The 17,932-nt window shown below is 36.8% G+C and overlaps 1 protein-coding gene across 28 annotated transcripts in view; it reads right to left on the reverse strand.

The window, feature by feature from the left end:
• The window catches only part of Mier1 (MIER1 transcriptional regulator), a 59,377-nt gene that overhangs the window by 33,606 nt on the left and 7,839 nt on the right, over positions 1-17,932 (reverse strand). For 13 of the 28 annotated variants that reach the window (XM_052718511.1, XM_052718513.1, XM_052718510.1 and 10 more), the window contains 3 exons: positions 11,968-11,992; positions 11,801-11,837; positions 7,581-7,726 (listed from right to left, as the gene is read on the reverse strand). In XM_052718511.1, the coding sequence (XP_052574471.1) occupies positions 7,581-7,726; positions 11,801-11,837; positions 11,968-11,992 (208 nt within the window). Of the gene's footprint in view, positions 1-6,814; positions 7,011-7,580; positions 7,727-11,800; positions 11,838-11,967; positions 11,993-17,932 lie in introns of those variants that run through there. The other 15 variants (XM_052718512.1, XM_052718527.1, XM_052718526.1 and 12 more) reach the window with 5 other exon arrangements.

Consider the following 17,932-nt stretch of genomic DNA (forward strand, 5'->3'; position numbering starts at 1 on the left):
AGTGGGAGAATATAAAGCCTGGACATTATTTTTAAAATCTTTCACTCACATAACAAGAAGTTAGATGACATATTAACTGCACAGAAAGGAATTTCACTCTGAAAAGCAGAGTAGTTAAATCATGGACTGTTTTTCCTCATGTAACACAGATAAGAAGTGCAAGTCCCTACATAAATTTTACTTCTCAAAAGTCCAGAAACACCTCCAATACTAAGAAAGGACTGAGACAGTGCAAAGTAGCCTCCTCAATATCTCACAGACTCCACTAGAAGAACCAGTGATAAAACTAGCACACAGAGAAAGTCACTGAAGTCAAATGATAAATGGTTAAAGCATAAAAGTTAAAAAAAAAAATCAGACCCTCTTGATAAAAGCAGACATGCTTTCCATACATACTAAGTGAAAACTATACCCTCACCACCACCAATATTATTTCAAAAGGATATAGGTTATGGGAAGATCAGTAACAGATTAATCACAGGCATAGTGGGTTTTCTGTTTATTTTTGTTTTTAAACTTAATTTCTATGACCTAAGTTTCTTAAATGACAATTTTTTGTTCAGGTCTGATCCTCCTGGTTACTTTTTGTGGTCACTTTTGCTCCGTGTCAGAATTACTCTTAGTTGTTCATTCATTAGTATGCAAGCTAAGTTAATGCTGTTTCCAAACAAGCTGCATTTTCAGAATGACTGAAAAAGAAAAGAACGAAAGTCTGAAACACATGAAAAAATAATTGGGTCCAGAATCCAGCACTACCTAGAAGAGAAAAAAAAAAAAGAAAAGGTCGATGTCTGAAAGAATGGAAATGTTCACAGCCCTGGTTTACCAAACACAAGTACCAAGTTGCCATACTGTAGTTGGTAAAAATGTACAAGGAACATGACTATAAAAAGTTCAGATAAACAACCAGGTATAATGGTATATGTCTCTAATCCCAGGACCAGGGAGATAGAGGCAGGAAGATTTCAAACTCTAGGTCAGATTGGACTATACAGGGAGTACAAGGCCAGGCTGGGGTACAGAGCTGAGGCCATGTCTCAAAATGATAAACAGTAAAGTATAACTGCAAGAATAGACAAACTCATACTAATATTACATTTTGTTTGTTTGTTTGTTTGTTTTTTGTTTTTCGAGACAGGGTTTCTCTGTGTAGCTTTGCACCCTTCCTGGAACTTGCTCTGTAGTCCAAGTCGGCCTTGAACTCACAGAGATGCACCTGCCTCTGCCTCCAGAGTGCTGGGATTAAAGGTGTGCGCCACCACCGCCCGGCTACATTTTTTGTTTTTTGGGACAAGGTTTTACTGCGTCTACATTGGCCTGGAACTTACACTGTAGCCTAAGCTAGTTTCCAACTCATGGTTTTTCTGCCTTAGTCCATGGGTGCCAGAGTTAAAAGTGCCTGCCACCCGGAAACCAATTTTATTTGTGACTAGAGTCAGTCTTAGCAACAGACCCTCTCTAAGAGGCTCAGCTACATCTTCCGGCATCTATCTTGGATGGGCTTTATTGGATTCCTCTAGTCTCTCAGCTAAAATCTGAACACATGATACAGCTTCCTCCAAGTACTTCCAAGTATCTGCCAGCATTTGTCTCATAGCACACATGGAAAAATAAACACCGAAGACACTAAACCTTGGGTCAAAGGATACTGACTTTGACATCTTTGTGTGTGTGGCATTTCTAACAATGGATTGGCAGTCATCACCTGTGTATGGGAGACAGGGTGAGAGTGGGGTGTGGTGCATGCAGCACCCAGAAGCCAGAGGACTTTGGGTGGTCCTACTGTATCAGATCATTATTGTACTAAGGCCCATCAGCCACCCATTTTCACAGAACATTACATGATCAAAGTCTACATTCTACCAGGTATTAAGTGACCTCCTTCAACTTAGTCCTCTGACATGCCAGCTAAGCAGTGGCTGGGAAACCTCAATGATCATCCTTTCTTAGCACTCCCACTCCCAATGCTGGGGTTACCTGGTGTTTTACATGGGTGCTGGGGATACGAACTAAGGTCCTCATGCTTACACAGCAAGTGTACCTAACACTGTGCCATCCATCCCCTGAGCCCATGACTTCTTTAGAGAGACTGGTAAGTTTACAGATTTTGCTAGGTCTTTGGGTCCAAGTTAACAAGGAACAGGAGTTCCTGCCCGTAGGTAATGCTCTGATCCCCTTATCTCACAAGAACTAAAAGTTGAGAATGCTCAAAGTGCTGTGTATATAATCTCCTTGGTCTGTAACAAGAATAACTCTTAATTAGTACCAGGCAGACATGGATAAAAACATTCAGTTTCTCAGTTTGTTTCTAGTATTTTATCAGAATCAGCTAAACAAAAATGAAGGAAGGGTTCTCACACAATGTAGGAACAGCGCGATGAAAACTTGATTTGAAAAAGGAAGCCCAATCATTTTAAAAAGCAGAAATTAAGGTATCACTTGAGCCCCAAATCCTGGATATTTTCCTGCCCTTAATCACATGCTATACACAATACAAATGAATTCTTCACTGACTACATTTGTTCCAGATGCAGTTCTGTCTTTGTACTCTCAGGATTTTTGATGCTGTCAACAATAGTTACTTGCAAAGTGAATATCCTATATTTCCCTTAGAGAAAAAGACTAAAGGATGATTAAAACTTGGCCAGTAGAACATAAGTGAATGAGGGTCTACCAGTCACCTAGTCTAGAGAACATCTTACTAGTTTCATTATCAAAGTCTATGTTCTTTCTACCAGGCACTAAGGAATTTCATTCAACTTGCACTGAAACATCATAATGAAGCAGGTATGTTTTATCCTCCGTCTAGGAGGAAGGATATAAAAAAGGACAGAGAGCACAAGCTGTGGGGCATATAGCACATGCTCACAGCTGTGAACCAACTTTCTCTGAGAACCACAGGAACGACACAATGAAGATTTATTTAGTAGTTTTATTACGTGCCAGACACTGTGCCAGGAGCTCTATACCATCTTTGTAAGGACGGAAGTTTAACAATGATAATCAAGTTATATGCTTATGGAATAGCGAAGTTAAATTAAGAACCCAGGTTATCTAACTCACTGGGTCGCTTACTTAATTACATATGCACATATACTTTCTTCCTTGAAATCTGAACTCAAGTTAAATACCATCTTGATGCAATATGACATAAGGGCTGAGTAGATAAGACTATGAGGGATAATGACAGACACAAGGTGAACAAAAACAGATGTACATTATAATGTGCTTTAGGAAGTAAGTTGTCTAAACACTAAAAAAAGTGGGGCAGTCATATCTGTGTAAGCTAACTGGACCCTGGCTGAAGTTGAAAAGAATGGGCTATTTAAAAGACAAACACCACGAGCTGCAGAGATGGCTCAGCGATTACGAATACTTGTTCTTGGAGAGGACCAGGATTTGGTTCCCAACACCCACATAGAGGCTCCTAACTGTCTCTAACTGCACTTCCACAGGATCTGACACTCTTTTCTGGCCTCCCTCTAAAGACACCAGGCACACACATGAAGTCAAGACAGGAAGATAAAGCCATCAAATACTGACACACAATAGTACTATAAGATCAGAGTAGCATCAACTTTCTGGTTGCAGAAGAAGTAAGTCTTCTCTCATGAATGTGTCACAGATGCAAACTTTCACAGCAGGGCCATTTGGTGGACAGGTACATTATTCTTCAGATATCTACTGTACCAAAATGGACTTAGCAATACAGGCTTATGAAGAGGAGATAAGTCCTAAGGGATCACATCTAGATTAGACTAAGACAGTTCTGAAGGTAACCAATCACTTAGGGCTGGTCAATAAACTTCTTTTACAATTTTCATGTCAGGGTTTCTTTTGTATTTATAATTCAGCCTATGCATACTGTCAGGCCGTAAAGACTCAGGACAAATGGCTAACTGTGGTGCCTATTAGATACACAGTACATGCTGGCCTCAGGTTCTCTCAGCATCACAAGTACCTGGCACAGAGTCCTCGCTCCTCTCAGCACTTCTCACCCCCTACCCTACCTTAAACCTCTTCAAGCCCCTGAGCTTCACTTTCCTTTCCCCCAGCTTCCATCCCCAGATAACCCAGCCATTTCAGCCAAGCACTCTCTTGGTCCTCTTCTCTTGGATCCTGGTCCCCTCTTGCCCTTCTCTCTTCATTCTCTCCTCTCATGGACAGGTCTATTCTGCTGGCCATGTTCCTTTCAGTCTGGACTCTTCTGGCTGTTCTCTCTCTCATATCTACAGTAAAAACCTTCTTAACCATACCTAGGAGTGGTCATGTTCTCATTTTTATTCATATACACTGCAAGAAAATCTCAAACTCTCATTTTTTTTTTCTATAGAGAGCATCCAGAGAAGTGACAAAAATAAGAAATTGGGAGACAGTTTTATGACAAGGTAAAAGTATGTGCTTAAGAGGTTAGTGTGGGCATTCTCATGAGCTGCCTCAATCTCTGGCCCTAGGCTTTGGTGCTTTACTGGGAATGTGTCCAGTGCTTTAAAGTGTGTATTAAGAATAGATGTTGTTAATAAAAGTCCTTTTCTTCTACAATGCATTTAAATATACAGATGTGGTTGACACTTATCTTTCTTCTGAATGTAGTGTTATAATTGTGCCCATGCTTGGTCTCTTGATTTTTAATAAGCATTGGAAAAGGGTTAAATTTCGGTACTGATAATTCAGAGCAAACACAAAACTTCATGAATTGTGTGCATAATTTTAACATTCCTATTAGTACCACAGCAAGTTCTAATCAATTCATCTAATTGTATTAAATTATCTAAATGTAAGACTTATATGGGGGCTGAGATATGGCTCAGTGGTTAAGAGCACTGACTGTTCTTCCAGAGGACCCAGGTTCAAGGTTCAATTCCTAGTCCCCACATGGCAGCTCACAGCTATAAATCCAGTCCAGGGGATCTGACATCCCCACACCAATGCAAAAAAAAAAAAAAAACAAAAAAAACAAACAAACAAAAAAAACAGAGGTGAGAGTGAAATGCATTTGTTATATTTACTGTTAGTTTATGAAAGAACTGTCCAGTTTGTCCACAATTACATAAAAAACAAACAAGACAGATTTCATACAATGAAAGCTCCAAATGAAAAGCACCACCCCCTGAACTTCACCACTGTCTTGCTCCTGTAAAAGCAGATGAGTAATCAATAAGACAAATTGGTTTATTTCTTAAAGAAAAATTGGTTTGGTCCATATTTATGAAGCTTGTAACTACAGGAAATCTAATCACACCATTTAGTTTCAGGTTACAAAAGTTCTAGATATGGAGATACTTAAACGTAAGACTTTGCTCTATGTGGAAAGTCAGAGGAGATTCTGGGAAGGTGTAAGACTGCTTGAGATGAAAACATACGCAGGGTAGTGGTGGCGCAAGCCTTTAATCCCAGCACTCGGGAGGCAGAGGCAGGCGGATCTCTGTGAGTTCGAGGACAGCCTGGGCTACAGAGTGAGTTCCAGGAAAGGCACAAAGCTACACAGGGAAACCCTGTCTTGAAAAACAAAACAAAAAAACAAAAACAAAAACAAAAAAGAAATGAAAACATATAGGATTACTTCCTTTCTCTAACCTCTATAAATTTCAATTATCATTTCCTAAAGAAAAGAATAAGCAATGACTGACTAGCTTCTTACTTTTAAAAGACTGTTTCTGACCCCAAGTACACCATAATTTTTGAAAGGCTCTGTGAAAACCAAAATACAATATTGCCATCAAAATAAATTCAGTTCTCTGGTCAAAGTTAAAAAAAATTTGCTTAGGCATGGTGAATAATGCTATTTTAGTAACTAAACGATCCCAAACAAGACCCGGGCAAGATTTAACTAAATACTATCAGGACTCCTTTCAAATCCCCAACTAAATTCTAAAACACAGATAATTACTATAAAAGAATAATAACATCCATCTTCTCTATCTATAAACACCAGCACGGTGTCTGTTTTACATTTCTTTTATCATGGAACAAATTACATCATACATATAAGTTATATTAGAAAATACCAGATCCCTTTATGAAATTAAAGAAGGCTATAGGTATTATTACCTACACATACATACAAATATGTATGAACTGAGGTAGGGAAACAAAACTATACCATACTGAATAGGATACAGCATTTTTGTTATTTTTTTAAACTAATTAGCATATATGAATGGTAACACCAAATCCAGAAGGCAACAACAAATCAAAGATTGCCAAATACACCTCAAAGCAGGAACAAACTACCTAATCCAAGACCAAAAGCAGTTAGTAAGGTACAGTATAACAGCTTTTTTTAAATAGTAAATGGAAAAGGTCCTATCAAGCAGTTGGCCTTGCAGCAAGATTAAGGAATCTAGATTTTCTTTAGGAGTTATACGAGGTTGAAATAAAAGGTTTTGTACTTAAAAAGGTCACTATAGATGCTGCATGGAAAATATATTAGAAGAAATATAGTAAAACATGAAATGGGGAAACTAATTAGGAAGCAGTCATAGTAGTCTAGGATAGAAAAAATACCTCCTGAGGTAGATATGGAACAAGAACTGGTTAGAGGTATTTCAGTGGGGAGCAATAACAGGTTTATTTAGAAATGCAATGTTGGCAACAAAAGAAACATTTTCGCTGGTTTCAGACTTAGCCAACAATGTAAATAAATGTAAGTAGTTTTTAAGGTGACATTTTTTATAGACAGAGAAGGAACAGGTAAGGAGGGAACAGTAAGTATTGTTTTAAGTGTTCACAATTTTAGAGATAGCTGCTGAAATGTTTAAGGAAAAAGTCAAGTTGGAGAATGAGATGGAAGAGTTAAGCCAGAAATACAAACCAAGAAGAACTGAGCAGAGACCATGAAATAGATTAGATCACACAGGCTGGTAGTTTTCAGATTTGGTATGCAGGTGGCTCAAACTTGCTTAATGAAGATGTAGACTGGGAGCCCACCTTGGAAGATCTGCTGTATTTATTAAGTCTATAGCACATTCTGATGCAGCTGACCTTTATAGTATGTTCTGAGCATTTACCTAAGAGAGACAAGAACAGAAGAATAGGTCTGGCACCAATAACCAAGAAGTACAAACACTTAAACTTTAGGTAAAGAGGAATGTGCAGAGGACACTGAAGAGAAAATGGAGTACAGGGAAAAGCAGAGTAGAGACAGAATGGTCAGCTGTGCTGAATACCAATGAGAAAAGCTCTAAGAACGAGAAGAACAATGGATGTAGAAAGGTCAAAGATAACACTGATAGCAAGAGGGAGACACAATCTGGAACTTTAATCAAAGAGAGGAAACTGATGACGTTTAAGACATTTAGGCTTTGAAGAGAGTAAATAAAAGATGCAGTAACTGGTGGGAGGAGGCCACAAGAGAAAATTTAGGATCCTTTCATGGCCCATTTCTGACAGATCTATGATGTTTCACCAAAAATTACTACTGAATTTTACACAATAATTTTTTTCAGCCCCAATTTCAAATGTTAACTACCCCACCGACGGTTGGGTATTTAAAATTTCCAGCATAAACAGAGCACCAAAGTCTCCAGTGGCCCCGCTCCACATGCCGCACCATATCACTGCTAGTATAGGTCATTTACCCTTGCAAGATCCTCTATTTCAGAACTGAAGTTTGTCTCTCCTTCCATCATTTCTTCTTCTTCTAATGTTCGCTCATCATCAAAATCATGAACCAGCATGTCAGCTGATGGATCAAACTCATGGTCCTCTGATGTTGCTGAGCCTCCTATAAAGAACATTTCCAGATGTACGGTAAACCAAATTAAGTGCATCTTACCAATGTTATTTTAGTATATATGCATTGTTTATTTGAGGCTGGATGTAAGTAAAAAAGGACCAGGAAAAAGATAGACACAGTAAATGTTTTTGCTTTAAAAAACTACCTTTACTCATCCCCACTCCCAAAAAGCTCTTACTAGGAACTACTGTTTGCCATGCTATTCCTATATGTTACACTGTGAAATTGGGGTAGAATATTTTTAACTTAAAATTTTTGCTGTAATCTTCTAAACAGGAAACTAAGTTATAAAGAAAAAAGAGCTCCATCAAGTAAGAATCGACTTTTTTTGTGGAGGGGGAAAACAAAACCATTTTAAACCACCTGTTTAAGGTTTGAAAATCTCTTTGGTCCTTGAAAATCTGAACAGTCACATACTGTAGGGTGATTTTCTAGGTCGATGTCAGGCTGCGCATATGACAGTGGCTACATCATATAGTACAGGTATGCGGTAGGCGTGTAGAGGAATGCTCGATGATAATTGCTCAACCACCCGAGTTTATCAGAATGTGTGCTTGCTGTTAAGCAACACTTGCCCATCTAGTGAAAATATACTATCAGACTACCTTGAAAACATATTCTAATATTTGAGTAATTATCTTGAACTTATGCAGTTCATTTGAAATAACTCAGGGGTAATAGAAGTAAAATGTATTAAAAGCATATATAAAATTTTTATTAAAGGCAATATAAGTAACTCAAATTAACTGATATATCCTAATCAATATTTAGCCTGGTTTGGGGTGAATGTTACTAGATTTAAATAGACTGCAAAAGCTAGGAATGTGGGTGTTCTGTAGACATTTCCCACATTTTTATTACTGCCAAACTAAGACTTCAGTTTGCAAAAGCACTGCTTACTTATAGACAAGTATGTCATTTGACCTAGGGAAAAAAAAAGATCTTTTTATCAGTTCAAATTATTAAGAGTTGCATTAACAGCCATGCCAATCCCCTTATTTCACTCTATATAAGAGAATCGGTAAAACGAAGAAACCAGGGTATACCAATGGCTAAGAGTTCTTTAGTCAACTCCTACAATATTCAGAAGAGTCCTCCCCCTTTAACTATGTGCCAAATAATAAGCTCAATCATTTGACAAACATTATCTCAATCCTCAAGCAGTGGTATGAAGTAGGTATTATCACCCCATTTAAAAGGGGGAGGGAGGAGAAAGATACAAGGCTTAAGAACATATATAGCACTTCAAAATACAGCAAAGATGGAACGGAGTCCCAGCGGTAACTTCAACTCAAGTGCTCCAAACTTCCTGTAAGTCCTCTACATGTCTTGTCTCAAAGAACACTTAAGGAGAGCCTAAGTTTACTAACATATGTGACCTGTAATTGCCAACAGGTGGCAAAACTCCTGAAAGACACAATTCTTTTTGAGAGTATTTGAAAAATATTAAATACAAAATAAGTATAAATGCCAAATCCAATTATTATATACTAGAATTTAATGAAAATGAGTTATTAATCATTATGCAAGGTTCAGAATGATTTATATAAAAAATAGAAAAGCATCCTGTCTTAATTCCTCACAACAGACTGTCTTAATTTTATTGGTATTATAGCAGTAGTTGAACTACTGGGCAGGAGGGTTCTCATGAGAGCACAAATAAGAACCATTAACTTGGAGTTCTGGTTTTTATCATCCTTTCAGTTTCCTGAAGCTTTTCTTCTGAGACACTTAGCAGTCAACAGTGAAGCAGTCTCACAGACTGTGCTACTCTTTTATTCACTCTTGTAGACAGACTCTTTTAAAAAGGCTCTAGTGCTGGAGCTGGAGAGAGAGGACTCAGCAGTTAGCAGTACTTGTGACTTTTGCAGAGGATCTGGGTTCAGTTTCTAACACCCACCTGGTAGCTCACATCCTTAACGCAAGTTCTAGGGGATTCTTTTTCTGAACTCCATGAGCTCCAGGCATGTGCACAGTACATATAAATACATACAAGCAAAACACCCACACACACACAAAAATTACATCACCACCCCTCTGGACATTATTAAGCTTCACATAGTTCTTATTGAGTATAGATATTGCCAAAAATAATTATGCTAAATTTTAACTACTCATTGTTATACTCTTACCCACTTGCTTCCAAACTCTCTAGAACACAGCACCAAGTCATGAACGTCATACTACTTACCTGAAATCTCTTATCTTTTGTCATCATTTGCAGACAGTTCTACTTGAAGACCTGTCACCTCACTCCCCCACTACATTAAATGCCAAAGTGTAAATGAGCTGCTCTTCTAATTCCAACTCCTTTCCCACATGCATATCACATATAAACTTGCAATTTCAACTGTTTTCTTGCTTTAAACTGGTGTTTGTTTTATATGAGTTCTTACTACCTTATTTGCAAGTAGCAACTAACCATCCTATTATTGTCTGCCATATGCTTAGACCCATTATTACGAAAGTTTCCTGGAAGGGAACCTCAATAATGAGGACATCTTTTGCTTTGTACAAGTTAAGTATTTTGCTAGGGAGTTAAGATAATCACTGCTTTGTCATCCACTTTTGGATCACCCTTTTAAAGGCACTAAGATAACTTTAGGTTACAATGTATCATGTATACCTATTTATTCTCTTAAAAAAACAAACCCTCCCCTGTAACTCTCATGTATTACGTTTTATACTGTGCTTGCACGTGATGCTGACTATGACCGCTGGCACTGACTCCCAAGCACAGACGCTATGAAGAGCATCTATGACCATTAAACAATATGTTTACGTGACAGAGGCCTCTATCCTTAATTCTATCAACTTTTGTAACTCTCTATAATTGTGCTAGCAATAAATGCTCCTTCTGCCAAATGTCCTAATATTTATGTACTTATTAAAGAAACGCTAAAGCTTAAGGAATCTGCAACCCTACACGAATAAACACAGGGAATCCATTTTCTTTTTTCAGCAAAACTTATTTCTGAAGTTTTGAAAGAAAAAAAATACTGGAAATATTTCTATATCCCACAACCTATATAGTGGGGTATATACACTTTTCTGATCTCATGTTTACTTCTAACTCCTACCATCCTGAACTCATTTATAAATCACAAAGTTAAAAAAAAAAGTTACAAAAAACCAATATACTTTCCTCTTGAGCATACAGAAAAAAAGAAGACAAACTACTTTTAGCTGAAATAAAGACAAAAGCAAGTGTAAAGTCACCACTCAAGTTATTTAATAGTACACTCCAACCTCCAGAACACAACAATTTATGTCCATGAAAAGCATCCTGGACTATTAAAAGACTGTTCATGTTAAGCACACACACACACACACACACACGCACACAAAGCTTTCTAAAAATTGCAATGCAAGCTGGGCAGTGGTGGACTCGGATTTAATCCCAGCACTCAGGAGGCAGAGGCAAGTGGAACTCTAAGTTCAAGGCCAGCCTGATCTACAGAGCAAGTTCCAATACAGCCAGGGCTGCACAGAGAAACCCTGTTTGGGGGTGGGGGGCAACCACCCCCCAAAATGAATGAAAAAAAATCCAAAATAAAATTACAATACAATGTAGATATCTTCAATATGCAAAATTCAGCAACATGATTCTAAACTTTGCTAAATATTCAATGTGTGAGTTATTTTCAAACAAAACACACCTCAAAGGACTCCCAAAGAGTAAAAATAAATGTGAGCAATATTGAAGAAAGAATATAAAAATCCTAGATGAACAGTTAAAAGTATATACAACTACTCAAATCTATGAATAAATTCCTTATGTTTCCAATGCAACTCCCCTGCTGAATGGCTGACTTATTTTACTATGCCCTTCAATGGTAAACACATTAATAATTTATCAAATAAAATGTTGAATATCTTTAAGCTAACTGACTCCTTTTCAAAAGCATTATTTCATACACTTTCAGTTTAAATAACAATTTTAAACTATAAGAAATGCGTAAAGCAACTGAGAAGAGTGGAAGACAGGGAAGAGGAGGAGGGGCAAAGAGAGGAGGAGAGGGAAAGAAAGCCCAGACAGTTAGGAGGATGAACTTGCCTCACCTGTACTTTCATGGGCAGTCAAACATTTCATCCATTTCTTTTTCCCCAGAAAAAAGAAGCATTCAGAAGAAAAGCAAGTCAGATGACAGTCTAGCTCCTCTAGCCTTTATCTTAACTAACAGGACAAGTAGTCAAACAGGATTATAAAAACACATAAAAATACTTACCTGGACTTGAAGACTCAACAGATGGCTGAGGGGAAAAGAAAACAAATTAGCATTTTTGTGTAGTGTACCTTTATAAACATTCTAAGAATCACTCAATGATTAATGACACCAAAAACTTACAGTAAGCTTTAATGTCTAACACAAACCGAAACTGTTCACATAATCTTTCCCTTCCATTATGCTTAACCTCCCCCCAAAAAAAATCTAAAACACTCTTTGATTTAGAAGCAAAAATAGTAATATGAAATTAATTCTGATTTTAACAGCAAACACAGTTCTTAAAAATATAGGTGAGTTAAGAGGTATGGTTTTAGATATTAAAATCTTCAGTAATAGGTTTTATCCTACTTATATTGAAATAACCATACATACACAAAATTTGCTATCAGTGGTTTCTAAAGCTCAAAACAAAACCAAATGGTGAAACAGGAGGTAGAAACAATTATACTCCCTCCTGACCACGACATTAGGGACTGAACCCAGAGCTTCACACACGCACACGCTAGGCAAGTGTTCTACCAATAGCTATATCCCCACCTCACCCTCTAGAAGGACAAGATCTTTCTAAAATCCAGCATGGCTTTGATCATGATCTCCTGCCTCAGCATCCCAAGTGCAGAACTTACAGGTATCACTGTACCACTCACACATTACCAACCTTAAATGGAAAAATATATAGATAAAATTGGTAGCAACTACTTTACTAATGTTGCCATCTGACAGCGTAATTATTTTATCTCTGTCTTCAAACATAAATTCCTTCTAGACAAATTCAGTAACTTGGGAGAACTTAAAAAATGCCACTTCAGCCAGAGCTACCCACGGATGTTGTGAGAAGGAAGAAGCCACTGGCAAAAGAGCATGCTATTAAGAATATTTCTTCGGCTAAACACAACAGGACCGAGAGGTAAGGCAATAAAACAAATGGGGAAAAGTGTTCAGTTTTCAAGAGCCAGGGAATCTAAGACAGATCTCTGTGCGGTATTTAAGTTCCATTTTGAAACCTGCCTACGTTGTAAATCTAGTATTCTAGATTCCAGTTGTGCTGGCTTCTTTTGAGGTGCTTTTTCAAAGGTCCAATTTCTACCAATAAACTTTAGTAAGAGAAGTTCATCCTTTCAACACGGTTTTTCTAACAATAACAACAAAAACCAAACCCTAACAGTGTAGACAGTATTATATATTTCTTACACCACACCATCATTATTTCAAAGTCAGCAGGCCAAAACAGTTAATTGTTTAGTTTGGTTTCTCTAATGAGAAGCTGGAGAGCAGGAGGCCATGGAAATAATATTATAACCATAAAAAGGGCAGAACTACACAGTTCTTATGTGAAATGGGTGTAGGCACCACACCTATTAGCCAACAAATCAACATTTTAAAATCTTAATCCCAACTATAAACCTAACCTTTGGACAATTTGGTGCCAAGTTGATCAGTACTACAGAAAAGCTTCATCACACTCCTTTTCAAGTAAATGTCTGAAACAAATATACATGGCATAAACAACCACAACTTCTTACAGATTAGGTCTCAAAGAGATACAGCTCCTGAACATAATTATTTTTTTAACATTACAATGTTTTATAGTCTTCTGATTAAAAAAGAAAAAAGCTTTCTGAAATCAAGTATGTTGGCACAACTTTAATCCTAGTACTCAGGAGGCAGAGGCAGGCAAAGTTAAGTGAGTCCGAGGCTGGTCTGGTCTACATAGTGAGTTCCAGACCAGACAGAAATATACAGTGAGACCTCATCACCTAAAAAGGGGGGTGGGAGACGACATCTTTTGGCTAAAAATAACTACTACTGGACATGAAAAGGTTTAACAGCATTAGCTATTATCAATAACAGGATACTGAATATGGAAGCTGTGTACTTCAGTTTATAAGAGGCCTTTCACCAGCAGTAAATAACAATATCACACTAATGAGTATTATCCGCAAACAGTTTCCAGCTTGAAATTCTAAAAAGGCCCCGAATACTTTCTATTCCTCAAGAGGCCTGTGTTTAAAGGACTGGTGGCATTGTTAAGCACAAGGTACTCTCTTAATGTTCAAAGAGATTTAATACTGTCAGACTTTCTGGTCTTGATGATAGTATTCACAAGCTGGAGAAGGACAGGACAAGCTAAGTGTCTATACATTTTAGTTCTTTATTTCGCAAATAAAATTTTACCACTTTAGAAGGAAAGGGTGAGAACTGTTTATTGTAACTTTATTGCATCCAATTAAATCAAAGATTACCTGTTGAAAACAAGCATTTTAAAAGTTCTTACTATGAGCACTACTTTTATTCAAATGATAAAAATGATTCTTTCAAGATAAAGTTGTATTTACTATCACAACATAGGGGTTTCAATATAGAATGAGAGCATTTTTATAGACATGCAAGATAACAGAATACACACACACACACACACACACACACACACACACACACACACACACACACATATTCACAGTGCTACACATTCTCAAATGGAGCTCCTTTATTTTAATCATAATGTAGCACCAACACCTATTGTGCCCACTCATTTCACACCCAGTAAACTCGGGTTATGCACTGAAAAGATAAAGTTCCATGGTGGTGGTGAAGACAGAACTGAGGAAGCCTATCACTCAAGATCCCCTACACCTCATACCTCTGTGACAAAGTCAAACCTCGCTGTTCCTTTTTTCCTCATTACTCTCTATTTCTAAAACCTTTTTACCAGCTCAAAGCATGCTTAAAATATGAAAACAACCGATTATTTATCTTGCTCAACAGTTATGTTTCTTTAGGAACTAGTCTTGATTTAATAATCTACTCCAAAACAGCTTGGATCATTTACCTTTTAATATTACAGTAAGTTAGAAAGAAGAAAGAAGACAAAACAAAACTGTAAGTACTTATTTTTAACAATATTTTTATGAACTAAACAAAAAAATTAGAGGAATAAAATACTTAAAATAGACTCACATTATTGCTAAAAGGAAAAATATGAATGACTGCAACCATTTAGATCTTTTACCCACATCAACACAGCCTACTATTACGTATAGGTGAATGTTTGTGTGTTTTGTGTGTGTGTGTGTGTGTGTGTGTGTGTGTGTATTACGTATTACCATAGCTTGTTTAAAATGAAGAGTTGGGTGGAAATTCATTATTTATGTAGTTTAGAAATGATACATGGTTCTTCCAAGTAACAGAACACCACGAGTCTCTGGTATGATGATGAAACAGATTATGTGTTTGAGCTAAAAGAAGACTAGAAAAGATATTAAGAGTTTAATAAAATCAATAATAATAGCTATATCCAGTGAATGGGTCAGGAAGTAGAGTGCTTTTCCATTTTATGTTTTTCTGTATTGCTGGAATTTTCAATTGTTTTCACATATTACTCATTCTTTTAAAAAAAGAAAATGAGGATTATCTTGTGGAATTATAAGTCTCTTAATTTTTTTTTTTTTAAACAAAACAAAGCACTAGTGCTCTTTAATCCCAGCATTGGGGAGCCAGAGGCAGGTGTATCTGAGCTCGAGGCTAGCCTGGTCTACAGACTGAGTTCCAGGACAGCCAGTGCTACACAGAAACCCTGTCTCAAAAACAACAAAACAAAATAAAAACCTAAAAAACTAGTGCTTTTTACTATTTAATTATAATTTTTTAAAGTTACAGTTTTATTTTTGGTCTATACATGTTTATGTGGGATAGAAAACTAACTAGGCAGAAGGACATCAAAGGATAAAAACAGGCTGAAATAAAAGCAGGAGCTCTGCTACATTCTTCCTGTATACCACCCCCCTCCACAGTTAGTGATTCTGTTGATAAGGTCGCTGCTTTAATATCAGTGCCTCAACTGTGTTCAATTCTTCACTTCTCTAAAACATAAAACCCTAATTTGTGAGAGTCAAAGACCAACTCTAGAAAAAAAAAGAGACTAGATTACTATTATTTTTACAAAAATCAATGTGTTCAAAGGATTCACTAGATCTTCAGTGAAAAGAAAAATGACTTTCCCCCTCAAACCAATTCTATCACCATTTCTTTAAGTGTTGCATCACTTTCTTAGGAAGGTAGAAGATAAACCAGATTCATGAAGGAATTGAGGTAACAGGCTCAGATGGAGTTTGGGAAGCCTACCAGGATGCATACTGCAGGCATACTGTGTCAAAGGCTTATCATTCTACTCTCTTCCATACAAACGTGTATCAGTCAAATTTCTCTTTACTCTCGGAAATGCTGTTACTCTCCAGACTACTTGAAGTTGAAATTAGGAAATTTAGTAGAGCAGCAATATTTCCGAAGGTAGAATGGCATTATGGAAGACAAGCACCAGAAACACAGAAGTCTGGGTCTGAGACTTGACTGTGCTACACAGACTAATTGTGTTATGTAGGACAAAGTGCATTAACACCGATCAGTTTCATTTTCTCTATGGTGAAAAGCCTTACAATTCTTTAAGTTCCTTTGAAACTTAGGTTTAGTTTCATTATGAATTATTCAAAATGCAGCTAAAAGGTGGGTAAGTTGAATACTGTTTTCTGACTTTTTAAATCTATGACTACAGGAAAAGGCAATCTCAATTGGCATAAAGCTATTGTGTGGTGCTGCTTTAGAAACACACACACACACACAACACACCACACGCATGCACACACATACTTTTTAACAGTTACATAGCCATCGAAAAGCCCAAGCAACAGTTTAGTCACTGCTATGAATTCTGAAGCCATTTGTTAATCCTTTGAAAGCACACAAGATTTGATCTGAATATCAAGCAAGAAATTTTAATATAGCTGTTTATTTCCATAATAAGGGAAATTGATTAGTTTCACCAACATTACCTTAAATTAACTCACTTCTCTTATTTCTCCTACCTAGGTTATCAAGTGCATTGACTCTTAGTCCCACCAAATTATTAAATATTTCAGGACTGCCATGCAGTACTGGAGTTCCTGACTATTCTGGATAGCTTTCAGGAACAAATAATAAGCAGAGAAAATAAAACTCATCACCACTATAGAGAATTGCTTATAGTTTAAATTTACTGCTGTTAAGGGAAATTAACACTGAAGAGAAACACAATCTGATTTCCTTAAAAACAAACAACAACCCAAAATCCAAGCAAATTCAAATAATGCTAAACAAGGAAATATTTTTAAGAGGGATGGATATAATAGTAAATAAATGTACCATTATTGAAAATATTTAAACTAATACATTAAGCAAGTCCATTTAAATATTTTGTTACAGAAGGCAGGCTCAGGTGAATAAAAGAGATCTTAAATTGTACTGTGCCTTTTTTTTTTTTAAGACTCTCTGTATGTTTACATACTCTGAAATAAATGACAAAATTCTTTGTTCCCAAAGGTCCCTGCACCACATTCCTTATAAAGCCCTAAGGATCAACTATTCCTTCCCCTTATTTTTTTCTCCTCCCCGACTTTGTCAAACTGTGACTACTCTGTAATTTCCTTCCTTTTAGCGTAACTAGGAGAGCCTCCTTTAGTAAGCCTACGGTAAGGAATCTTAAGTTATAATAAGCACTGGGAAATATTACTAAAAAGAACGAAGAAGGGGAGCATATACTAATTCTTCTGTGCACACGAAATACATTTTAACACGCCTACAACTGAAGAACCACTAAATGTATACTTCTTGTTATAAACTCACAAAGATGACCAGATCAGTATAAAAAGACAACAAATAAAAAAAACATTACATATTACAACCGTATTTATGCCACTTAAATTTACAAATCAAGTATTTTTCTAGAAAAACAATGTCAAGATCAATCTCTGAAGTAGGAAAGAACAACATACGTCTACAAGTAGAATACTTAAATTTTTTGTCTGGAGTTATGCTTCTTCAAAAAGCTTCAATTTCCCCCATACTTACCAAATAAATGCATACTGCCCTCAGCTTTGCTTAATCAAAAGTATAGTAGTTCAGAATGCAAATTCTTTACTGCATACATCATAGA

Source organism: Peromyscus californicus, unplaced genomic scaffold, assembly GCF_007827085.1.
Source record: "Peromyscus californicus insignis strain IS unplaced genomic scaffold, ASM782708v3 Scaffold_5__1_contigs__length_169319896, whole genome shotgun sequence".
In the NCBI taxonomy this organism is placed as follows: Eukaryota; Metazoa; Chordata; class Mammalia; order Rodentia; family Cricetidae; genus Peromyscus; species Peromyscus californicus.